The sequence below is a fragment of the Coturnix japonica genome, chromosome 9 (genome assembly GCF_054131305.1).
Source record: "Coturnix japonica strain WE chromosome 9, WE-NBRP24, whole genome shotgun sequence".
Taxonomy (NCBI): domain Eukaryota; kingdom Metazoa; phylum Chordata; class Aves; order Galliformes; family Phasianidae; genus Coturnix; species Coturnix japonica.
The window spans coordinates 31377374-31401966 of record NC_140671.1 but is presented as its reverse complement, the minus strand read 5'-3'; the positions used below and the strand labels follow the sequence as shown (position 1 = coordinate 31401966).

Below are 24593 nucleotides of genomic sequence, written 5' to 3'. Positions count from 1 at the left end.
ACCCAGAGGTAGCCCTGAGGCAGCGATGTGCTGACGGCAGAGAAACCCAACAGTGAGGATTGCACAGGGTTGTGCACAGCAGTGCTGAGCTGTAGGAGACACTTGCATTTACCCCACGCATGCCCCAAAATCAAAACCCTACCAATAGCCCAGCTTGTATTTCTTGAATTTGTCCCCCAGCCAGACCAGAAGGTTCCAATTTCTGGCAAGCAATACAGCCATCCCCTCCCAACCTGTCCAAAATGGAATTTCCATCTATTACCACCAAAAAAGTGAGCAGAAGGGGAAAGAGCTATATGGCAGATGAACAGAGCTTTCACCTGCAGATCAAGGGCTTTGGAGGAAAAGGCAGGCATGTGGCAGGAGAGGATGGGGCACCAGAAGGGAGCTTTGCTCTTCTTGTCTTCATCAGGACAGAGCCAGCCCGGCTGGTTCTCCTCCCCTGTAGAGAGCAGAGTAGATTAAGTTAAGCATGTTAAGCAGCATCAACACCCCGTAGTACACCCATCTCCCCCCACCCCCCCCAAAAAAAAAAAACCAAACAAACATCACAAATATGGAAGGAAAAACCTAATGCATTTCTTCACATTTCTAACCCTTCTCTCTCTCTCAGATTTAGTTTTTAGAAGTGAGACCACTCCAGCAGGTACTCACGCAGCCCAATCTTGGCCAGGTGAAGGCAATTGACCCAGGAGATCTTGCTCAGAGGATTTGGAGTGATGAAGACCACCATGACACTGATGGGGCGGCCAGACCTGTTGGGTGAAGTTGTTAAGTCACCTTCATCCTCCTCATCTTCCTCTCTGGTGTGGATGTAGCAACCCCATCCATTCCCAGAATTGGGAACTTACTTGTCTGGCTTGCCAGGCAGCAGGAGTCGGAGGCGGCACTTGTTGGCAGAATGGATCTCTTCCTCCTTCACCTTCATCATCCTCTGCAGGGCCAAGCACCAGTCCTGGGCCACTGTCATGTTCAGGTTCTGAGGGAAAGAGAGGAATGGTAGAAATACCTTCAGAAGCTTGAGTCCCCAGGATCCATCTGAAGACCAGCTGAGGAGCTCAGGATCCAACCACCCACCCAACTACTGAATGACCTAGGCTGGGAGAGACCTTATAGGTCACTCTTTCTTAAATGATCATGCTAAAACTGGATGACAAGTATCCATGGGGCTAGCACAGAGCATGCAAACGAGTCCCCTGCAGCTCCACAAGCCGAGGCTTAGCAGGTTGCTTCCCAAAACAGCAAGAGATTTGCCCCCAAAATGGCAGCGCTTCGGTCCCCAGAATGGTGGGAGCTTTGCCAAAGAGCTGGCATTTGGGTACCTGGTAGGTGCCGTGCAGCGTGCTGATGAGCAGGGTGATCTGTTCCACTACTGCCAGATCCTTCTGTAGGTCCTGCAGCTCCTGGAAAAGCCGCGGTGGCCCCAGGTAGACTTTATCTTGGGGGGAAAAAAAGAAAAAGGGGGAAATGCAGGATTGGAAGTAGCCTTGCCCATACACCCCCCAGTCCTGCGGCTCAAGGCCAAGTGCTCACTGTGCGAGGCTGGCCCGGTGGGTGCATGCTTCTTGGCACCAGCGTTGTGGATAACCACGTTGTCCTTGTCATAGGCACCACTCTCCTGCCCCACTTCCACCACCTGCACCTGCGGGAGGGCTGTGCTCCACTTCACCACGTATTTGGGACCCAGCGGCACCAAGCTGCTAATTTCCAGCTGGCCTCTGCCAAGGGAGGATGTGAAATAGGAAATCAATCGGCAGCTGCTGTTGCTCATCCTGCAAGCCCCACTGGATCCCCCTTGAAAAAGCAGATGGTGAGCACAGCTTGCAAAACCATGACATGCACCAGAGCATACCTGCACCCCCAAACACGGGGCACAAACACAGCAAGCCACACTCAGTGCCTACCTTGGGCTCACTGGCCTGGATGGGGGATGGAAGTGTTAATAGAAAAGCATTACTGGAGGCAAGAAGAGGGTTTATCCCTCAACAGCATCAATCCATGAGACCCCAGAACCCAGGGAGCTCCCATAGCATCATTGCACAGATGCTCAACACAAGGATTTGGGCCAAAATAGCCCCAAATCTGGACTTCCTCCTCCAAGGCAAGGTTAAGAAGTTTGGGGGTAAAGCTAGCAAAACCCTCTAAGCCCAAAATAAAAGTGGGGAAGGGGAGAGGTGCTGGTGGGGTCGCTTTTGCAAAGTGGCCTGGGGCTGCTAGCACGTACTTGAAGTTGATGTTGGCACAGACCAGCATATCGTTGAGGAGGAAAACTTTTCGCTCCTTGGACTTGATGAGCTGCCCCCGGTCACCATACACCGTCTCTGTCAGTGTCTCACAGAGCAGCAGCTGCCGCTGCCCAGAGTTCAGCATCTGCAGGAGGATATAGCAGGTAAGGGGCTCAGCCCCAGGGCTCTCATGTGCCTCTTGCCCTGCAGTTTGGGCTGCATTGGGTCTATGCAAAGATTCTCCCTTCCCGAGAGGCACGCATAGCTCCAAGTCCTGAAGAAATGCCTGTGCAAGATGCTCACTGTACAACCAAAGTGTAAAAACACCCCAGTGCAATGCCTGTGCAAAATGCTCCAGCTCTGCACAACAGAGGCCCTTTGCACCACAACGCAACAACTTTGCATGTGAATTCCTCTCTGCCAAAAGCAGAGTCCTCAAGGATCATCGTGACCCCCTACCGACGCCCCTTTTGGGTTTTATTTTGTCCTCTGTCCCTAAATGCTGGCCTCAGGGCCAGGCTGCAGAGGCCACCATGTGCTTCCAGCCGCAGCCCAGGATGTGTTGCAATAGTTTGGTGCAGGGTTTTCCACCAACGGTTGCAAAATCAAGCAGATAGATGGAGGGGAGGAGACTACAGATGAAAATTTCCTGAGTCGCAGACTTATTTTTGCTTTTGCTAAATGCTGTTGTTTCAGGGAAAACAAGAGCTTGCCTTTCCCAAAAGTCCCTCCTGAGAGCCCCAAACTTCAGCACTTTTGCAAACACCAACCAGAGGGGATAGCTGCAAACCCAGCCCCTAAAACTCCCATTGCAAGGGAATGAGGAAGAGGAGTGAGGCTGAAACACGCACCTTACTGAGGCTGCTGCGGTCGCTGATGCTTTTGCTGAGCTGTTGGATCTCAGCCATCTGGTCAGCCACACGCTTCTGCTCATTGAGCTTCTCAGCCAACGTCTCCAGCTCAGTGAGGGCCAACTGGAGGGACAGGCGGTCTGCATGGCCCTTGGGGGTGTTCTTCAGCATGTCCTGTGGGGGTAAAACATCACCACAGTGTCACTAGCTCCAAGCTGTGATGGAGGAAAACCCCAAACTGCGATAAGGAAAGCCCCAAGAACCCTTCCACAAGCCCCAGGCAGGCGGTCATCCCCAAAACAAGCCCATTGGTGAGCCACCCCGAAGCACTGTGCCTGCCAAAGTAGGGTGCAAAGCATGGGGTCACCCATACCTGTAGGAGAAGGATGAACTGGGGGAACCTCTGGATGGGTTTCACCATCAGCCCATACAGCGTCACCCGATCGGTGCTGGCCATCTGCCGCTTCTACAGGGAGTAAAGCAAAAAGAAAAAAAAGGGGAGAGGCTCACCCAAAACAGTGACCAGCAGCTGCGTGTTCCTACATTTGGGATCCACTGACCTTAAGGAAGTCGAGGAAGGCAGGTTTGGTGAGACAAGCCTTCTTGATAAGGGACATGGCAGTGGTGAAGTTGTTGACGTAGTCGCTGTAGACATCCAGCACCATTGACTTGGAGAACTTGGTGTAAGGGAAGAAGGGCGGGATTAGTGCTGTGAAGCATCCTAAAATGGGGCTATGGGTGCTTAGGCTGGGAGTACCCACAGAGGATGCATCACTTCAATCCTCCTTCCCCATTGCTGGGAAAGGGCACTCAACTCTCCTCCTACCGAGGCCACAAAGAGGTCTCCAATCTTCTCAGCAGAGTCCCACTCAGCTACACGGGAGGAGAGAGCGATCTGGAACATGGAGTGGCACTGCAGAATCTCCTTTAGGCGGAAAAAAACCACCTGGCATTTCCGGGCACTCAGCACTTTGGGCTCCATCTCCATCAGAGGGTTCCTGTAATCCTACAATAAACAGCAGAACATCAGCATCCCCCAAACCCTCTACAATACTCATAAAACACCCCCCAAAAGTGGGTCCCCCACCTGCAGGATGCGCTTCAGGGATTCCACATAGCTGCGCTCACTCTGCACAATGGAGCCCAGGATGTGTCGCCGCACCACCTGCAAATAATTAGGGGAGGGGAAAAGAAACCCCATGCAGAAGTGACCCCAGTTACACTGCTTTGTGCTCACTCACTCATAAAATTAGTATCATTTTGAAATGCCCAAAGGGAAGGTGAAGGATGTGCCATCCAGCACCCACCTGCTGGGGGCTGAGCCCTGTGGGCATGGGACCAAGTTCTGGCGGTGGGTGCTTCATGTCAGAGACTGTGACCTCCAGGAAACCTGTGTCTTCCTCCTCTGAGTCTCCTACCACAAAAAACAAAACAAACTTATTTCACATTCTTCTTGCAAGCTCCTTGGTGGTGAGCGCACCCCTGTCTAGAAGGGGCCATGCTGGGATGCTCCAGGGACTCTGACTGGGTTTTATGGCTGCCTGCACTGCCTGCCCTCAAGCACTGCAGCTGTCACCAGACACCAGCATGAGTCAGGGTTCTGTGAGCTGAAGCACTGTCAGATCCCAGTGGGAAGGGGCCAAATCCACCCCCAAAAGCATCCCACATTAGGGAACCCTCTCTGTTTCCTTCCTTCAAGAATGGCTCTGATCACAGAGGCAAATAAAAAAAGCAGCAATGCAAAGCAAAGTGCAGAGCAAGAGCACAACAATCCTCCTGGCATCCAATCCTGCCTTACCCGAGGCCGAAGCAACTGAGGAAGAGGAGGGTGAACGGATCACAGTGTCATGAGACAGGGATGGCTTTCTCTTCCACATGGCTGCAGTCGCTGGCCCCGCTACGGCTGCCCCGGCCCCCAGCACCCCGCTCCCATCGCTGTGCATATAAATAACCAGAGGGGAGGGCGCTGCCGCCCGGGTGACCTTTTTCCTTCCCTAATTTTGGAAGGGAGGATCCCAACGCGTCGCTGGTGGCTCTGGGGGACCATCCTGGGTGCCTTCCCCCCCCACTAAAACCAGCATTGCATATGGGATGTTCAGAGCATCCTTTTGGCCAAAATCCCACCCCAAGGTACTATCCCACAGACTGGCACAGGACACAGCACACGCAGCAGATCCCCAGTGGCCCCAGTGGATCCAGAGGGGCCACCCAGCAAGATCCTACCTTGTCCACAATGCTCCAGTGACCCCCTTGAGATGCCAGGGGTGGGTAGTAGCTTTTCTGCCTCCTTCACCCTTCTCCTACGCTCCCCATCCCCTATGGGGTATGAATCATATTTTGGATACCCCTAAACAGTGCAGTTTTCCTTCTTTTTGCTGGAAAATAGGGCTGTTTCTTATCTACCAAGGATGGGAAGAACATAATGTGCCACTAAAAGTAAGTAGAGCTGTGGGACTATCTTCAGGGAAAGGATCTGTTCACACCCCAAGTAGCGCTTCAGACCCAAACCTCACCCCATAGCACTAATGGGATAGATCAAGAAAACTGCAGAACATCTCAAATCTCACCCAAAATTCATCATTTCCTACGTTGCCCAAATACTCTTTGGGCTGGCATTGTCCTGAAATATGTGCAAATAGGACACCCACAGGCTGGATGCTTTGGGAAGGGCAGGGAGAGGGCTGATAAGAATAAGCAAAGGGGGAAAAGAATTAAAAATCATGAAATGCAAAAGACAAACTGGAGAAAGAACAAGGTAGATTCCCAGTGGATATGGCTTAGTGAGCATGGTGATGAAGGGTCAGTGATTGGACTGGATGATCTTAGAGGTCTTTTTCAACCTTAATGATTCTAGATAGATTGATATAAGCCTGGAAGGGGACACCCCACTCACCTGGCACTTCCTTACGGTGCAGGAAGGTCACCTTCCTCATCACTGCAATCTTGGTCTTCTCCAGCCCATCCTTGGTACCACTTTTGGCCGCCTTCATCAGTTGCGTCATCTGAGCAAAAGAGGTTGGGATGCTCAATGTCACACAGCACTGAGAACCCCCCCTGACAATGCCTTGGGGACATCACACATCCCCATTCCTTCCCAGGAAGGTTGAGAATGATGGGGGAGCTGAGAAAGGAGGGGCCTGAGCACCCAAGGGGCCACCTCTGTCTCCTTTATGGGGACACAGTGATGTGCCAGCTTGCAAGCAGCGCAGCAAAGCATGAGCATGCAGCCAAAGCCAAGAAAGGGAGGGAAGTGTGACATGACTGTACTGCAGCAGGATTTTGTGATTAGGGCCATAACGAATTTGCACCTGGACTTGCAGTAGTTTTAGTGCAAACTGAGAAACTCCCAGCATAAACCAGATGCAAACTACCAACCTGAATGCTCTGAGGCAGGGAAAGGCTTTGCAATAAGTTTCTCTCCCACTCCCAATTATCTCCTTCCCAACCCTGTAGGGGGTAAAACCTTCTCCGCTGCACTTAGCACACCTGAACCTCGTTTTGTCCAAACGCCCCTTGAAAAATAAAAACCCAAAGAGTTGATGGGGTGGGCAGATCAGGGGCATAACTACTGGAGGGATGCAGATGGGATGGGGGGAAAGGTGATAGTGATGGATGACCCCATCACTAGATAAAATGGGTTGAACTGAGCACAGCTGCACTCATACCCTTACAGGCTTTTTTTCTCCCCCCGGGAAATACAGGAAAGGGACCAAGGAGGGACAGTACCTTCCAATCATACTTCTGCTTCAGCTCCTGCATGTCTTTCCCCCCAACTCTTAAAGCCAGAATGTCCCTCTTAGTCCTGGCGTATCTCTCCTTTAGTCTATTCAGGTCTGGAGAAAGCTGAGCCCCAAGCAAACCAGGCAGGAGGAGAAGGCAGAGGGTGCACAGAGGGCAGAGAAGAGAGATTCAGGTGAGAAGCCAAATATTATTAAAAAAATAAGGAGAAACCACGAAACCGTTCCAAAGCAGCACAACAGGGGTGGCAGGTTCCCATAATCAGGCAGGGAAAGGGAGTGAGCAGGGAGCAGCAGCCGTGCATTGAGATGCAAAAGGGAAAATAAAAAAAGGGGAAGGAAAAGGATAAATAGAGAAATCAAATCCAAAAGTGTCATTGTGCTGATTGTGCATCACGTGAGAGAGTGTGGAGAGCAAGCCCTAAGACATCTCCAGTAAACACATGGAAAAATAATCAATAAATGAGAATAAGTAACAAAGCCTCACCTTGGGCTGGAAGGAGGTCCGGTGCTTGGCTGGCTCAGCCTCTGGTTTGCTCTCCTCACCCGACTCCTCACTGTAGCTCTCAAACTCACTGGAGCTCCAGCCCAGCTCCTCGCCCCGCTGCACGTCCTCGTAGATCAGGCTGCGCCCTGTTAGACAAAAATCCTGCTTTTCCCTGCGGACTTGTAGCCCCATGATCCCAGCTGTTTTTCTGCTTTTTCTCCCTTTTGTGGATCCCTCTAGCAGTACAGTATGTGGATTTTGCTCCCATGGCCTCAATTTGCCCATCTGTGAAATGGGTGCACAGGCCCAACTAGAAGAGGATCTGGGGACGAAGGGCTGCTCATACCTTCCTGGTTGACATCAAGGTTCTCACAGGGGACGTCATCATAAATCACATCATCCTCTGCCACTGTGAACTCCAAGCGATCACCTTGAGAGGATGAAAAACAGGAAAACAGCCCCAGAAATCCCCATCACCACCCAAAAATCCAGCTATGGTGGGGAAATTGCTCCCCAACCCCAAACCCAGGCTGGGATGTGGGGCTAAAGCTGTTCTCTCCCTCACCCCAGGTGTTTTAACCCACCTCGGCGGCCGCTTTTCCTCTTCCAGGTCTGGGTGTTGATATCAGGGGGGTCCTCACAGGTTTCCCCATTGCTCACTCCCTCCGGCAGCCTGTGGAGAAGGCAAAGACACCATCAGTGTAAAACTCCAAGGGCATCAAAAGGAGCTTGCATTAGTCCCCACTGCGCACACACACCCCAAATCCTACCACTCCTCAACATGAGGGAATGTAAGGGTGGCTAATATAAAGATGTTAACAAAGATGATGGTAAATATTCAAAGGTTATTAGCAAAGAAAAACTCACCAATGTTGATGCCTTGACCAGAAAGCTGAGGCAGTCTCCACCGGGGAGCAATCTCCAAGAGATGCTGCTTCAGTGAGGGTCAGCACTTAAAGGAGGTCTTAGAGGAGGTGGAGTCGAGCTCCACCCCTCCCGGGAGCACAGCTCCATTACTCTCACCTGTGCTCCCGCAGCTGACCCCGCACTTGCCTCAGCTGATTAATCAGAGGTTCAGGCTGTGATTTCCCATACAGGAGCCCACCCCGATTTGGCAAAATTAAGCAAAATTAAGCCTCCACCTCACCCAGGGTGAAGACTCAGCTGCAGCCTATGGAGGAAGTTTTGCACCAACAGAAAAGCTGATGTGTTAAAAACCTGAGGTGGGATGCCTCCATCTTTCCAGCAGCAGAATTGCAAACTGCAAAAAACAGGGACTCCCGCAAGGAGGGATGCAGCTCAGTACAAAGGAAGAAAAAAGTGCAAATAAAACAGTGCTTTGCAGCAATCCTGACAGCTGCTTGAGCACTTTTGTTCAACCCAGATGTTCATAAAGCCACTGGTTGCTATAGATATTGAGCCTTTGGACACAGCATTGCTGCATGTGTGCCCGGCTCTATTGCATCATATTGCACATCTGCTGCTCTGGGGCTTGGAGACCCCATTGTTAGGGCTGGCTGATGAAAAAAAAACAACAAAAAAACCAACTACATGGGCTTGATGCACAAGCATAAAAACAAAGGCTTTTTTTTTTTTTTTTAAATCTTTGTTCTTCACAAAGCTAAAGATCAGGAGTAAGATGCTCCAGTGATGCTCCATTTTGCTGCATGCTGTACATACTCCTCACTGTCAGATTCATATCTTCCCCCGATGTGCCTGTGTGCAAACCCACCTCAGGTACCCTGAAATCCCCCCACAACATCCCCAAACTCCTGCATGCTCCAACCTCAGACTCCACGCTCCCAGCCTTTTTATAAGCAGCAATGAAGCAATGGGAATAAAATGGGAAAAGTGAGGCACAGCACCAGGCTGAGACACGCTAAGAAAGGGGGTGACCCACCAAATGGCATTTTCTCCCCAAAACTACACGTACCCTTCCTGGGTCTCTGGCACCAGCCCCTCTGTAGGGGGAAAAAGCAAAGAGAAATCAGGTTAGTGGCTGAGCTCGTGAGCTTGGCCAGCCAAAGTGGACACTTGGGAAACAACGGGACCTCACCGGTGCTGGAGCTGGTGACACGGTGCCTGCGAGGAGGGGCCTGAAGGACTGCTCCCCTGCTTGGCTCAGTGGCTGAATCTTCGTCCTCCTCCTCCTCATCACTGTCCTCGAAGTCAAAGGCTTCACCAAGGTCCTCCTCACCAGGGGGAAGCTTGCTGGGGGGCTGCGAAGCAAGGACAGTACCTACTGTGGGGCAGGGGGGCAGCTGGGATGAAGCCATAGCACAGGGGATCCACACACTCTGCCTGGGCCCTTCCCTGAGCCTTTCCTGCAGGAAATGAAAGGAAAAATGGATTCAGAAGACACAGCAACCTCATATTCATCCAGTGGACATCCCTCAGGACCCTACAGTGAAATAGATCCTGTCCCAACGCTGCAAAACCTTGCAAGGAAGCAGAAACAACGCTCTCAGATGCACAGCAAGTTTGCATCACCCAATCAATCTTATGCATGCATATGGCCAAAATGACCCATACATGGCCAAGTTCAGCCCCCTCCCAGCTTCAGATATTCATCCTGAAGGACTGAGCCGTGCTCAGGGAGTGGGAAGAACAAAACATCCTCTGTGTGATCAATAGTTTGTCTGCTCCAGTAACATGAGATGTCCCGAAAGGTCACCAGGAGGAAGAGGAAGGGCAGAGCAGAGCCCTTAGCCCAAGGGAGAATGCAACGGGGGAGAAATCATTGCAGGGCAAGATATGTCCCAAAAGCTGCAAAGACCCAAATGGGTCCTAAAAGCTGCCACTACCCAGTGAACAACAGATGCCGCCACCATGCTGCATAGAAACTACTCAGTTTTGCATTTCACCTGCAAAAAGAGATGCAAAACCTCTTGCAAACAGCAGTAGCAAATCCTCCCCATGTGCACAAGTGCCTTATGCAACCCCAAGCCCTGGACTACACATCTATGGGTGCTGTGGGCATGGGAAGCATGGCCCAATTCCATTGCAAATACCCCCCTTTTACAAGTTCAAGTCACCCGTTGGGGGTGGGAAGCTCCAGGTTTATCCCTACAGATGCAAATCAAGACTCAATAGGAAACACATCCCCCACAGAATTACCCCCCAGAAACCAAAGTATTAAAAAAACCACCTGGGCACCAGAAAAAGATGCTCCGGGAGCAGTTCTGCCTGCAGCCTGGCTCCAGCACACAAATGCTTCTTGCTTTCAGGGAGAAGGATGGCAACGCGATGCTCAGACCAGGTCTGATCCCACTATAAGGTCAGTTACTGTTTTGACCGTTGACATAATCTCCCATCAGCCCATGTGTCCCAGGGATGGTTATTTTCCCATTGCTATCACAGGGCTCCAGCCCAGCCATGAGCTTTAACTGCATTTCTGTAAGATGAAATTAAGGCATTGCTCCTACCCTGTTCCCAATAAGGCATCTCACTGAGAAAACACATCCAGATGGGACGGAGCAAAGTGGAGGAACCCGGTGTAACACTGCAACGATATCTTAGAAAAATGGATTTAAAGCTACTTGAACATGCCACCCTGTCTCCCTCCCAACTGGGGGAAATAAATAAAGATGGATCTAAATAAAGCCACAAATGCGGGGCCAGCTGCTAAAGGCAGCATCCTCCTCCCGACACTGGCACCCAGCCTCAGTATTTTTAGTTCTGTGCCCGAGCGACAGGTCCCAGCTGATGGGGTGGCTGCCAGCCCAGGACGCGGCCCCAAAGCTCTTCTTGGAATAAAGAGGGCAAAAAGGGGCCTCCACCCCACAAGTTCCCAATTCCTGCCAATACAAATGGGTCAGTGCACGGCTTGAGTTCAAGGTGACAGCGCTGGCAAAAGGATGCCCAGGTGCAGACCCTGAGATCCCAAGTGCAGCTCTTTGAGCGCACACACAGAACAGCAGCAGGCAGTGCTCCAGCCCATAAATCACCCATAAAAACGGGTGTGGGCAGCAATAAGGATCCGCCACTGCTTCCTCATATACCTCCTTATTGCTTCCTCCTGCCCATGGGACACATCTCTGTGTCCCACAGCCACCTCTGGGCTGCCTGTGGGAAACTGAGCTTTACTCCACCCCAAAAACAGAGGTGGAAATTGGAAATCTGGGGGCATTTCCATGGAAAGCATCATCCACTTCTCGTTAAAATATTTAACATATAAGATGGGGACCTCAACAATAGATGCAAGCAGAGTTTGCTTTAAGCATCAGTTGGGAATAAAAAAATATGCAGGATGTGACATAATATGGAGGTTCCTGTAACAGCTGCAATTTAAGCAGCAGTTGGGTCCATGCACTTAAGGGCCACGTGTAGAAATCCTCACAGTTCCATAGTGAGGTGGAAAGATATAAGGGCTCCAGGGAGCGAAATGCAGTCTGGGAATAAGTGAAATGGGGAAGACTTATCCCATGTTTTCCAAATACTCAGATCTGGAGTTTGGGGGCCAAGCATTGGGGACCAAGCATCCTCCCCCCAAATTATCACACTGAGGTTTTCTGCACCCAAAATTCAACCAAACATAAATTCAGAATTCTTTTCCCTTTTCTTATTAGCCCACTCTCGCCAAAAGGCTTCAGTGTATGGGAAAAGCTCCTCCTGAGCAGTGTTTGCATTTCTGCTTCAGAACAGCTCTTTTTGGAGCTCCCATCCCCGCTGCTGTGTGTTTCCAAGCAGAACCCACAACCCAGCGCTGCGCTGTTCCCACTTTCCTTTTTATTTTGCTTTTCAGTATCTTTGATCAACCGGAAAATTCATTCCTCGCCCAACGTGCACCAGGAGAAGAGCGAATACAGCACAAAAAAACCAACCAACTCCACCATCCCCCCCAAGAAAAAAATAAATCAGAATTATGACCCTTAAAACGCCGTTATAAAAACAAAAACACACACAAAGCATTCCAAAAAATCAGTGCCGGGGGTGACAACATATATAACCCAGCACACCATAAGAAGCCTTTTTTCCTGCCCTGTTTGTCCACTTTTTCCTGTTTCCCCCAGTATTGGGGGCAAACCTTGCTTTGCACACACAGCGAAATGACTGAAACAAAGCTCAGAGATAAAACACATCTCCATCCCCGCTGCAAACTTTGTGTCTCTGCAGCACACACCCAGCCCCCCCCCACCCTCAGTGCAACACCTTCCTCCAAAAAAACAAAAACAAAATCAAACAGGAAAAATGCAATGAGCACCAAGCGTTATATCTGCTGACCTTAGGAAAGCATGCATGAAAATAATCATTGAGGAATATTATATATAAAGGAGAAACCCTTCTCGTTGCCAAAAAATAAAAATTAAAAAAACAAAAAGCAAAACAGCACAAACAGCATTAGGGCTGCTGCAAACCCTGCAAAAAAAAAAAAAAAAAAAAAAGGAAAAAAATAAAGGAAAAAAATAAACGTCAAAACAAGGCAGGCATGCGTGGGTGCAAATGCTGCAATTCAATTACGCCACCAAAGCAGCACAGCTCCAGCAGTGGGTGCACAGCACCCCAATGCTTTGCTTACACGCTCGGGGGGGGCTACAAGCGTTCCACAATTTGCAAGCAGTGCAAAAAACAGGGAGGAATACAACAGAAATGGGTGCGGGAATCGCTTCGTGCAGCAGCAATAAGGGCCAATGCTCAGCATCTTCCTCTTCCCTCCCTCCCTATTCTCAATCCTATATAATCATATGCAATAATAATAAATGAATATAAAGGGAAAGCTTTTTCCTGCAGCAAACCCCAATTGCTTGCAAAAGGAGGGCAGGGACGAGCCTACCTCCTGCTTACAGAAGGGCCACTTCGCTCCTATAGATGTAAGGTTATGCACACATAGGGTACACATAAGTGCAAACAGACACATACAGGGACTGGGAAAAAAGAAGCAAGGGAGGAAGGGAAGGGGGCTGTGCTGACCTGGGAAGGCCGCGTCTCCTCCGCCTTTGTGTCCGCATCGGCCAAGCAGGAGGGCAGTGGGGGGGCCCTAAGTGTTCCCGCAGCCCTTCCAGCCCCATAGGAGGGTCCCCATGGCCGGCAGCTCCCAGCTGGGGCCGCGGGCAGGCGGCGCTGGCAGAGCTGGGAGTGTTGGGCAGCGAGGGATGCTGGGATTTGGGCAGCTCCCCCCCCACCCCCGCCTTTCCCTTTTCTTTTCCCAAAGCATCGCTGATTTACATCCTCATTGCCACCAATCCAATCCAATCTAGTCCTTCTTGCCCCCCACCCCCTCCAAATTGACTTTTAACCCTTTGTACCCTGCAGTCCTGTTCACTCTCTTGCTGCTGAGTTCACTGTGCAAAAAGAGCCCCCGGCCCAGCCCGGTGCAAAGCTGGGGTTGCAGGGGTTGGTTACAGAGTGTGTTCCCAAATGAACAAAAGAGAAGTATTTTCTCATTAAATTTCTTATCCCAAAGCCATTTGCTGCAGATTGCAGCCCCAGAACACAGCTACTATCCACAGGACGTGCACCATGTTCCTATTTTGAGGGTACTTTGCCCAAATCTGCAATGCATTGCCATGCGCAGGATTTGCAGCCTCATCTCTGTCCCCATTCCCAGGGCAGCTGCTGGTTCCTGGCCCCAAGCAGAGAGGAAAAGCCCTTTTCCACCCCACCTCAAAACTATCACAGCCACAACGTTTTGGAGCAGCCAGCAATGCCTCCTGACCCCAATCCAACCCTACAAAATCACTGCCAACCCACTCACGGCCATTGGCCCAGCAGATCTCAGCACCAAACTCACCACATGCTTCATCCCAATCACTTCCCCCCTCCCCAAACACCACATTGATCAAACCCAATCAGTCAAAGCAATGCAAAGGCCACCTCACACACACCTGCTTTTAATGCTGCATCTCTACCAATTTCCCCCAGCCTCACCTGTTTCATCAGCACTGGGGCTGTGTTTTCCCAGCACAGAAAGGCCCCCCCAGCTCACCCCGCTGCCACACCTCTGCACAACGCCTCTCTGCAAACGCAGGCGGTGGCTGCAAGGCCGGTCCCAGCCCCAACCGGATGGACAAGCCCTGCAAAAAAATCTATAATCACTGGTGCCCGCTGGGTGACTCAGGAGAGCCAGAACCACCTTGTCCTGCAGGTAATGGCATCGCTGCTTTGCACCCACAGAGCTGCATGTGGGAATAAGAGCAGTGCAGCAGGGAGGACTTTGACCCCAGCACAGGCTGAGTAACAGCATCCCAGCTGCCACCGTGCAAATCAAGTTAATTTTTCTTGGGTTTTTTTTGTATTGTTTTCATGTGCAGAAGATAATCTTTAACAGTAAATCGTAAGTTTCTGAGCTTCTCCAAAGGTACCCAAGGACTTTGCAGCAGTGACTGAAATCCTTCCGCTGGGCACACAAAAGCGCTCAGCAATGGCTGCAATGAAGATGAAAGTTGTCAAAGTGGTCCCCAAACACCAAAACTTGTGCAGGCTGTTTGCATGCCTCTGCACCTACTAAATGCACTGCACACAGCTACATAACCAAACCCATTCGCAACCAAACTGTGCACAGTCAAACCCATGCAGCACCAAAGCCATGCATGGTGGATGGAGCTGGTGTAGGGATGCTTCTGCTGGCACTGCCCTGTAGGATTCAGAGACACGTCCTGAGGAAACCCCCAAAGCTTTCTTGGCAATGGAGGCACCCAACAACCCCACAGCATCAGACCAGACCCCCCCGGGTACCCCAGGTGTGCAAAGCAAACCTGGTACCTCAAAAGGCTGCCACCCCCCAGCCCATGCTCCCTGCCCATTTCCTCACTGCAAACCCCACTGCCATGCAAAGTTCTGCTGCTGCTGCTGCTGCATGTGATGCAAACAACTCCAAGTCACTAGAAATGCAAATTATCCCTATGGTGGGTTTATTTTATTGAGAAACAGGACTAAAAACATTCATTTCTCCAGCTCTTCCTCTCCTGTGCTGCTTGCTTGGAAAACTCAGCACGCACCAAATACAACTTTGCAGATGCAGTGCAGCAAATGAGCGCATGCAAAGCGCTCCAGTTCCCACGCTTGCACCCACCCCATTCCCAGAGCAGAGCGGGGCGCTGGGTGCTTAGTGCAGGCACAGTGTGCTGCAACCCCTCTGCTTTGCAGCTGCTGAGCTTCTGGGGATGCCCCAAACATCATCTACTGGGCGTCCAACAGCTGCAGATGGATCCAGAGGGGGCTCCATGTGAGGGCATTTGGGGTGAAGTCACTCCCCGTCCCGCAGCCTTTGGGAAGAACAGGCCGGACCAGTTCGTCCTCATCCCATAAAAAAACAGTTTAACCATCGACCTGACGCAACCTGAGCGGCCGCCTCTGCCAAAAAGGGAAAAACTCTTTGGAGCTGAGGATTCCTCGATTCAGTCCTATCTCAGGGATCTGGCCAAAGTAGGGGCAAAAAGCCCTAAAGAAAAGGGATTCACTTTGTACCTTGAAATCTCCCCCTCCACCCAACCCCTTTATAACTCCATTAGCACTTTGGGGGAAAAAAAACACATTTTAGAGCAGCTAGCATTCTTTTCACAGAATCATAGAATTACCCAGGTTGGAAAAGGCCTCAAAGATCATCAAGTCTGACCACATTTTTAATCACAGCTTTAAGATTGCAGGTTGGAACCCCCAGACGAACAGGGTCCCTGCATTCCTGCAAACAAATCTTTCCATTTCCAGTGCTGACTTCTATCAGAGTTAGGATAAGGTGCCTCAAAATGCAGCGTGACATCGGCAGCGTGGGATGTTATGGGAAAAGAGCTGCTGTGGGCTGTGAAGGTAAATGGGAGGAACTTGGCCTCAGTGCAACTGCTTGCTGAAACCCAACCCAGCAGCAGCAGCAAAGAGACACTGCTGCTCTATAAATGCTTTTTGCAAAGCCTGGCATTGCACAGGCATCTTGGCGCCACTCTGAAAGCATTTTCCTGCCTCTGTTTTGCTTTTGGTCTCCAAATCGTGCTCCGAGACGTGGCACGGATGATTCAGTAAGCAGCTTCATTTTTCCTTTTTACACCACTGAAGAGTTAATCCTCTTGAAAATGCAGTTTTGCATGGGTTTGGCCCTCTGCAGTGTTTTGCAGCAGTTGCAGACGATGGTGCATGAGGCATCACTCACCACCAGCCCCTGGGAGCAGGTCCCAGGACTGTCCATCCATCCATTGCTGCTGTGTTGGGTTGGGTTGGGGAGCAGGCATGCACCCACCCCTGCAAAATCTGCGCAAAGGAAATCTTGGCAAAATCTCAGCAATAGCGAGGAGAGATGTATCTTCCTTCCTGTAAAACCAGTGAGATGAATGAATGCAATTTCATTGCAGTAAGTGGAATGAGTGCGCCTTCTCTCTCTCTGCAAAGGGAATGAATGCATCTTCCCTCTCTTCCAACTTGATTTGTAGGAAGGGATGTTGATGCATCTCTCCTCTGCAAAAATACTTGATTTGCAAGAAAAGGGGGGAGTGCACCTTTACTCCTACAATAAAAAACGAATAAGGGGAATGAGTGCATCCTCCATCTGCAATAAAGATTGCAAGGGATGTAATAAACCGTGGCAGCAAAACTTTTTGCACTAGGAAGAGCATGTGCACCTGAAAAAATAAAAAACAAGACTTTATGGGTGCAACCTCTCAGCCAAACAAATGCTTTGCCATCAGGCAGTGCATGATGCACCTTTCCAAAGCAAAAAAATAATTAAAAACAAAACAAAACAAAACAAAACAAAAATAAACTTTGCAAGAAGGGGGATGGAAGCATCCTCCATGCACTGAGGGAACCCCTTGTTGCACGGCTCTCACCCTCCTGCAGTCTTCCTGTCCTAAAGATGGAGCTGTCTGTGCACCGCCGGACTTTGCAGCCTCTTCCTCTCTGAAGCTTTTTTTTTTTTTCTTTTTGCATTTTTTTTTCCTGCCCGTACATGTGTTTCTGTTTTGTATCGCAGCGTTTCTTCTGGCGGCTCATATTTACATTTTAAGTGCATCTGGTGGGTGGGCTCTAAGGGGGAGGAAAGAGAGAGAAGGGGAGAAAAAAAAAAGAATACACAACCTCCTTTTTTTTTTTTTCCCTGCAACAGGAAACACCACCAAAAATATTGCAAAGGCCCCGGGGTCGGTGCTGTCTGTATGCTGCACCCTTCGCTCTAAACCAGGTTTGCAAATGGTGGGGGAGGGAGGGGGGAAGGCATGGAGTTGGGGGGCCGAAGGGTGTGGGGGAAAGAGGGGGGGAAAGGGGAAAATAAAATAGAGAGAAGGAAGGCGGATCCACGTGGTGCAGCGAGAGACAGACAGAGATCCCATTGTTCCAAATCAATTACAGAGGAAAAAAAAAAAGCGGGGGCAGACGGAGGGGAAGGACGGGGGGCGGTGGGGGGGAACGGAGCGGACACCCCGGGCTGCTGTTCCCGCAGCCCCCATTCGGGCTATTCTTTGGCGTTCCCACCCCCACCAAAATCTCCCCCTTCCCCCCCGACTCGGCCACACAAAACAAAAATCGCCCCCCGGACCCCCCAGCAAACAGGCACGGAGGGCTCGGAGGCAGCGGCGGCACGATCGGGGCCCCCCCCGAGCAGGTGTGCGGGTGTGGGGTGTGGGGTGAGAGGGACCCCGGAGCGCTGCTTCCCTTTGGGGGGGGGGGGGCGATGGTTTCCGAGCCTTTTTTTTTCCATGGAAGGCGGGGGGATGTGATGCGTGGGTTTATAATGGGACGGACTGACTGCTGCCCGCAGCCCCCCCCCCAATCGTCCTTTTGTAACCGTCGTTTCAACCCCGATCCCATTTGCACATCGTTCCATTGCAACCCCCTTTTTCTAACATCCCCCACAATTCTACCCTCCTTTTGCACATCATCTTTTGCACTCGTTTACAAGTCTCCATGTGATGACCCCCCCTTTCCATATCCCCCCTTTGTCCCTTTCTGCATCCCTTCGCACAGACACCCAGTAGCCCCCCCTGACCCCCCCCTCTTTTTAAACCACCTTTTGTAACCCCCCTTTTTCCCCACGCTCCCATTCTACCCCCCTTTCCATTCACCCTTTAGGAACCCTTTCCCACCCCCCTTCCCAAAACCCTTTCATAGCCCCCAATCCCATTTTACCCCCATCCCCTTTTTCCCAATCACCCCTTTGTACCCCGTCCATTTTAACACTCCAACATCCATTTTTGCCGCTCTCCATCCCCCCACTACCCAAAAACACCTTTATATCCCCCCCCTCTCCTCCCCCTCCTTATCCCATCTATGAGGTGAGACCCCCCCACCCACAATGAGGCGCTCTCCCCCGTGTGCCCCCCGTGTGCCCGGGGCGCTGTGATGGCGGCGGGGGGGTGGGTTTGTCCCGGCCGGGCCTGGCAGCGCCGTGTCGGTGTGAGGGGGAGGTTCCACGCGGGGCCGGGCCCTGCCGGCTCCGCTCAGTGTCGGGGCCGCCCCTCGCAGGCGCCATGCCCCGGAGGAAGGCGGCGGGGCCGCCCTGGGAGCCCGGCCCGGGCAGGAGGAGGCCCGGGGCGGCGGGAGGGCGGCGGAGGCCGCGTAACGGCGGAGGAGGCGGCGGGAGCAGCGGCGGGAGCAGCGACGACGAGGCGCCCCCAGAGCGGAGGCCGCGGGACGGCAGCCCGGGAGGAGGAGGAGGGAGGAGGCCAGGCCGGCCCTCGGCGCCCGGCTCGGGTTCGGCGCTCGGCCCCGGGCCCGGCGGTGCGGCGCGGGGACAGGCCGTGGTCATCTGCGAGCCCGAACACAGCAAGGAGCGCATCGTGAGCTGCGCTGCCCGTGTGCCCTAATGCAGCCCCATGGCATCCCCTGCTCTGCACCCCAGCGCACCCCCCCTTCCAGCCCTCGGCACCCCCCGAATGCGCTCCCTTACTCCCTTTTCCACCCTCCCCTTTGCATCCCTCTGATTCACCCTTGCCTTGCATCTCTGCCCCCCCGAAGTGCACCCCCCCATCACATCCCCTAATGCATGCATTGCAATCCCTTTAATTCACCCCGGCTTTGCACCCCCCTTTGCTCCCCTCTGATTTACCCCTTCTTTGCACCTCCTCATAGCAGCTCCCTTTGGCGCTCCTGCTGGACCCCCCCATAGACCCCCTCACTTTACCCTCTGTGGCCCCTTGCACCTTTTGGACCTCATCCTTACACCCCCTTGTGACACCCCTAGTGCCCTCCACTGCACCCCTTTAATGCACCCCATTCATTGCACAGCCATTCTATCCCTCTAACACAACCCCACTGCACCCCATAATGCACTCCTATTGCACCCCCTTAGCCCCCCCTTATTGCATCCCATCATGAACTTCCCTTAATGACCCCCCGACTCACACCTTCATTGCAACCCCAGATTTGCCCCCTTTTATTGCAGCTCTTTGTGCTCCCAGCTTGCCCCCGGACCAAAATTTGCATCTTATTTGCATCCCCAGTTGCCCCAGAGCACCTCTCATTGTGGAGGCTGAGTCCCCCTTTATTTCGGCACTACAGGGCCCTGCTTTTGCCCTCATTCAAGGGGAAGCCCAGCCACGGCTGTTGGGTTGTTTTTTTCCACGTTGACCCATTTAGAGAATTTTTAACTCAGTGGGATGCAGTGCTTGCATGCAGCGTACGCTGGCAGTCTTAATGCAAAACTGGAAATAATCCCCCTTGTCCCTGTCAGTTTGGCTCAGGAATGAAATCTGGTCGCAAGCTTGGATGCAGCCCCATATCCACCCTGCATGCAAAAATGTCCTCATGGCTGACATTGCTGCAGATGTGACAAATCCTCCCTTCCCCTTGCAGAAACTTGAGGGCTCCAAGTGCAGAGGACAGCTCCTGATCTTTGGGGCCACCAACTGGGACCTGATCGGCCGCAAAGAAGTGCCTAAGCAGCAAGGTGAGCAAAGTGCACTGCATTTGCATCACCAAACATCGTACAACACAGCAACAACAAAAAATTTCATGCTGTGCAACCTTTGTTTGTTCTTTGTTTTGTTTTTTTTCCCCACCAGCTGCATATCGAAACCTGGGCCAGAATTTATGGGGGCCACACAGGTATGGGTGTCTCTCAGGTATTCAGGTGCGGACTGTGGTTTCGGGACCATGTGCTGCTCACAGCCTCCTCATCACTGCTGAGGGCAAGCTGTGGAGCTGGGGTGAGCTAAACACCAAAATACCTTTAAAAAAAAACATTGAAAACGCTGCATGAGGCCCAAACCCTAATGATTCCCATAGGTCGCAACGAGAAGGGACAGCTGGGCCATGGGGACACAAAACGTGTGGAAGCCCCCAAGCTCATCGAGGTGCTGGGCAGTGAGGCCATTGTGCTGGCAGCATGCGGCCGGAACCACACGCTGGCTCTCACAGGTATGGGGAAACCCCAGCAGAATGCCCTAAAGCTGCTGATTTATGCCCTTGTTTCATGTTTTATCCCTACTTTTGGTTGGCAGAGAGTGGCTCTGTGTATGCCTTTGGGGAGAACAAAATGGGGCAGCTTGGTCTTGGGAACCAGACAGATGCTGTTCCAAGCCCTACACAGGTAAATCTGCTCTGTTCTATGCTTTTCCATTCTTTTTTTTTTTTTTTTTTGTGGGGGGGGGAAGGGAGGGGGATGAAAAGCAGCATATTCTGCATTCACTGAGCCCAAACCCCATTAGGGTGTTGGGGTGTTCCCCTTTAGCATGTGAGCACATCCCTATTGAAGATGCTTTGAAATGGGGTGGACAAAATGCAGCATGAAAATGACATCATTAGGAAAAAACAACTGTGTTCAAATTTTGTAGGATTGTGGGCTGTATCCTGCCAAGTCTCTTGTTCCATTTTAGGGTGAAAACCTGATGGTTTAGGGAAACTTGTGGCCAAGGAAAATCAAGAGAGAATGGGGGTGAGCTCCCAGAGGTGCTCTTTCTCAACTTTTTGCCTTTTTCTTGTCTTTCTCACAGATCATGTACAATGGGCAGCCCATCACCAAAATGGCCTGCGGGGCTGAGTTCAGCATGATCATGGACTGCAAAGGAAACCTCTACTCCTTTGGGTGCCCAGAGTACGGGCAGCTGGGTATGGCCGTGTTTTGAGGTGGTTTTCTGAAGGTTTGAGCTATTACAGAGTTCTGGGGGTAGGAAACATTCCTTTGCTCAGTTTTCCCACTTCTGAAATGGGTTCAGAGCTGATGTAGGAGCTCCCAGGAAAAAAAAAAAAAAAAGAAAGAAAAACAGGATGCAAACATGAAACAAAAGGGGTTTTGCAAGTGGTAAATGGGTTTCTTGGTGGTGTGGTGTCCTTGTGTAGGGCACAACTCGGATGGGAAGTTCATCGCCCGAGCACAGCGCATAGAGTATGACTGCGAGCTGGTGCCTCGCCGCGTGGCCATCTTCATTGAGAAGACCAAAGATGGGCAGATCCTGCCCGTCCCCAACGTGGTGGTGCGGGACGTGGCATGTGGGGCCAACCACACGGTGAGCAGTCAGCAGCCCTTCGCTTTTTGCTTGCAGCTCATACCGTTACTGTTGTCTACACCAAAGCTGCACACAGCCCTGCTCACTGTACATTCCCCTGTTGACAGCTTGTCTTGGACTCCCAGAAGCGTGTTTTCTCCTGGGGTTTTGGTGGCTATGGGCGGCTGGGCCACGCAGAGCAGAAGGACGAGATGGTGCCACGCTTGGTCAAGCTCTTTGACTTCCCAGGCCGAGGAGCTGCACAGATCTACGCTGGCTATACTTGCTCCTTTGCTGTCAGTGAGACAGGTGAGTGGTCACTCTGCGTCCCTAATTTCAGTTGATTTGAGCAAATCCACATAGATATAAAATGCCACAGATAGGAACAGCCCTAATAAGTGTTCTTGGCGGCTTGCAGGTGGCTTATTTTTCTGGGGTGCCACCAACACCTCCCGCGAGTCCACCATGTACCCAAAAGCAGTGCAGGACCTGTGTGGCTGGAAGATCCGCAGCTTGGCCTGTGGGTGAGTGATGGTCCCCAAAAATCTCCCTTTTGTAGTTTTGGAGTGCAGGGGGGTTGCGGGTGCAGGGTGCTGGAGTCAGCACCTTGCACTGTGCTGCAGAAAGAGCAGCATCATCGTGGCAGCAGATGAGAGCACCATCAGCTGGGGCCCATCTCCCACCTTTGGAGAGCTGGTAAGAAGGATTTACAGCACCCTAAACCATCCAGTTGTACCCCTCACATCTTTTGGAGCTGAGGCTCTGCGTGTCTGCCCACTACAGTTTTTTGGGGTTCTGCTTGTATCTTCCAGGGCTACGGGGACCACAAGCCCAAGTCATCAACAGCTGCCCAAGAGGTGAAGACTTTGGATGGGATCTATACAGAGCAGGTAAACAGGAACCCAAACACATTTGTGTCCCTAGCAGTGGCTGGGCCCATCAACAGCTCATCCCACCCATGGGTGCTCCCACCTGTGCCTTGTTTCCAAGTATGCAATGCTCCTACCTGTGAGTTGGTGCCTCCTGTACAATGCTGTCACCCATGGGATGCTGCCACCCCTGTGTTGGGCCTATCAGTGTAATGGTTCCACCCATTGGATGCTGACAGCTATCCAACACTCCTACCCATAGGTTCTCCCCACCCAAAAGATGGTGCCACCCATGGGATGCTGTCACCCATGCGTTGTGCCTGCCCATGTAATACTACCACCAGCCCACGGGGTGTTCCCACCTATGCTTTTCCCCTGCTGTGGGATGTTCATCAGGCACAGCCCGGTATAGAGGAAGTGGGTCCAACACCAACAGGAGCAAGACTTTGCCTGACCCTCCCCTCCCTGCAGGTGGCCATGGGCTATGCCCACTCACTGGTGATTGCCCGCGATGAGAGCGATGCCGAGAAGGAGAAGCTGCGCAAGCTGCCGGAGTACAACCCCCGCACCATCTGAGGGCGACCCACGGCTCTACTACCTGTTCTCCTACAATTTCCAAAGCGTTGGGTTCCCCCTTCCACGGCCAAGACCTTTCCCCGTGGCTTTTCCATTTCCCATCCCCACCCTCGCAGGACCTTTTGGCACATCCAGGCTTTTTTAGTTGTTGGGTTTTTGGGGTTTTTTTAATTCATTTTTTGCTGTTCCGCACAGAAAGGGGTGTGCTGGGTTCACCTGGACAGGCATAGATTTTTACATTTTTTTAATATCCTTATTACCAAATTTCTCTGGTTGAAGGCTTGAAACTCAACCAGTAAAACCTCTCATTTTTCCTGACATCACAATTTTGGGGGGCATTTTTCACAAATGACCTCTATTTTGGGTGCTGTTATTTTAGGGTTGTTTCCTACGCTCCTTCCTCAGCATCCCTTTTCCTCTGGGAATCTGGGACCAGATGTGTTATCTCACACCCATAGGGACAAACCCTGTGCTCCCTTCTCCATCCCAGCATCATTTTTTTGAGCTGGATGCCTCCAAACCCGCGGATTCCCCAAACCCCCACTGCCCATCCCAGGGCAATCTCAGGTATGAAGAGCGGGCCCTGAAGCATCGTGCAAGCTTTTCCCCTTTGTTCTTTTTTTGATTTTCTTTTTTTATTTTTTTTTTCTTTTATTTCCCCATTAATTATTATTATTTTTATTATTATTATTATTTCAGCCTGGTATCTGCCAAAAGCCCTTCCTGGGGCAACGCTGTGCACTGTGCTGGAGAAACGAGGTGCCTTTACACGCAGAGCCCAGCTCTGCCTCCACACAACCCAAGGGTGATATTTTATTACCTTATTTTTTAGTTTTTAGGGTTTATTTTGATTATTTTTAATCCCTTTCCGCTCCCCCCATGCAGCTGTGGGGAGCTCTGCAGTACTTTATGGAGGGAAAAAAAAATAACAAAAAAAAAAAAAAAATGGGGATGGGGGGAGGGTTCTTTATGTTTGCTTTGGGGTTAGGGTTCATTTTGGGGTTTATTTTGGTGTGTTAGAGTCAAAGCTTCCAGGACAGGAAGAGCAGCAGCGCAGAGTTGTCAGAAACTCTGGTTTTTTAGAGCAATATTCAGATTTGCTGCAGGAGGAGGTCAGGGCGTACAGCACCCCCCAATGGGGCTTTTAGAACCTTACCCCCACTTTTTTCTACCTGCAATATTTCAGGGTCATCCCCATCATCTGCCAGCCCGAAATGGGCACAAACATATCCTGCAGCCCAAGAACAGGGGTGGAAAATCAGCAAAAAGCCATTTTCACCCCCTAAAAAAGCAATTTGGGCTCCAGGTCCCATTGTGCTCCATTGCATCCCAGCAAAAGGAGGAGGCTGGAAGCATGAAATAATAATAAACCGCAGTGCTCTCAGAGCAGTGTTCTCTTTAGATGAAGCAACAGGTTCCTGGTTAGTGCTGTCATTGTCTTCTTAATTTTTTTTATATTTCTTGGAGTAAATGTTTAAATAAAGGACGTTGTGTACGCCTCTC

At 51.4% G+C, this 24593-nt stretch overlaps 2 protein-coding genes across 20 annotated transcripts in view; one reads left to right on the top strand and one right to left on the bottom strand.

Moving 5' to 3' along the window:
• ARHGEF10L (Rho guanine nucleotide exchange factor 10 like) overlaps positions 1 to 17175 on the bottom strand; it is a 22995-nt gene extending 5820 nt beyond the window's left edge. The window contains exons 1-22 of one of the 15 annotated variants that reach the window (XM_085509222.1): positions 17056 to 17175; positions 9357 to 9624; positions 9234 to 9261; positions 7885 to 7973; positions 7647 to 7730; positions 7301 to 7446; positions 6803 to 6919; positions 5970 to 6078; positions 5300 to 5392; positions 4384 to 4490; positions 4164 to 4241; positions 3903 to 4082; positions 3637 to 3753; positions 3450 to 3542; positions 3077 to 3250; positions 2225 to 2370; positions 1534 to 1718; positions 1323 to 1438; positions 852 to 979; positions 655 to 755; positions 321 to 442; positions 3 to 89 (exon numbers count right to left, since the gene is read on the bottom strand). In XM_085509222.1, coding sequence (XP_085365348.1) covers positions 3 to 89; positions 321 to 442; positions 655 to 755; positions 852 to 979; positions 1323 to 1438; positions 1534 to 1718; positions 2225 to 2370; positions 3077 to 3250; positions 3450 to 3542; positions 3637 to 3753; positions 3903 to 4082; positions 4164 to 4241; positions 4384 to 4490; positions 5300 to 5392; positions 5970 to 6078; positions 6803 to 6919; positions 7301 to 7446; positions 7647 to 7730; positions 7885 to 7973; positions 9234 to 9261; positions 9357 to 9576 — 2520 coding nt within the window. In that variant the 5' untranslated portion in view covers positions 9577 to 9624; positions 17056 to 17175. Of the gene's footprint in view, positions 1 to 2; positions 90 to 320; positions 443 to 654; positions 756 to 851; positions 980 to 1322; positions 1439 to 1533; positions 1719 to 2224; positions 2371 to 3076; positions 3251 to 3449; positions 3543 to 3636; positions 3754 to 3902; positions 4083 to 4163; positions 4242 to 4383; positions 4491 to 4874; positions 5103 to 5299; positions 5393 to 5969; positions 6079 to 6451; positions 6588 to 6802; positions 6920 to 7300; positions 7447 to 7646; positions 7731 to 7884; positions 7974 to 9233; positions 9262 to 9356; positions 9625 to 10448; positions 10695 to 13210; positions 13415 to 14167; positions 14296 to 17055 lie in introns of those variants that run through there. The other 14 variants (XM_015882659.3, XM_085509220.1, XM_085509221.1 and 11 more) reach the window with 14 other exon arrangements.
• Positions 17108 to 24593, top strand: RCC2 (regulator of chromosome condensation 2). 5 transcript variants are annotated; one of them, XM_085509270.1, is made up of 14 exons: positions 17108 to 17240; positions 17331 to 17405; positions 18686 to 18999; positions 20015 to 20108; positions 20224 to 20367; positions 20447 to 20578; positions 20662 to 20750; positions 21154 to 21268; positions 21500 to 21666; positions 21774 to 21954; positions 22064 to 22169; positions 22269 to 22341; positions 22458 to 22535; positions 22986 to 24593. In XM_085509270.1, the coding sequence occupies exons 3-14, from the start codon at positions 18691 to 18693 to the stop codon at positions 23088 to 23090; spliced, it is 1593 nt and encodes a 530-aa protein (XP_085365396.1). In that variant the 5' UTR covers positions 17108 to 17240; positions 17331 to 17405; positions 18686 to 18690; the 3' UTR covers positions 23091 to 24593. The 5 variants fall into 5 exon arrangements, 4 of the variants coding, with proteins under 4 accessions (XP_085365396.1, XP_032304666.1, XP_085365395.1 ...); XR_014931897.1 differs by lacking the exon at positions 21154 to 21268; XM_032448775.2 differs by having other exon boundaries at positions 17180 to 17405.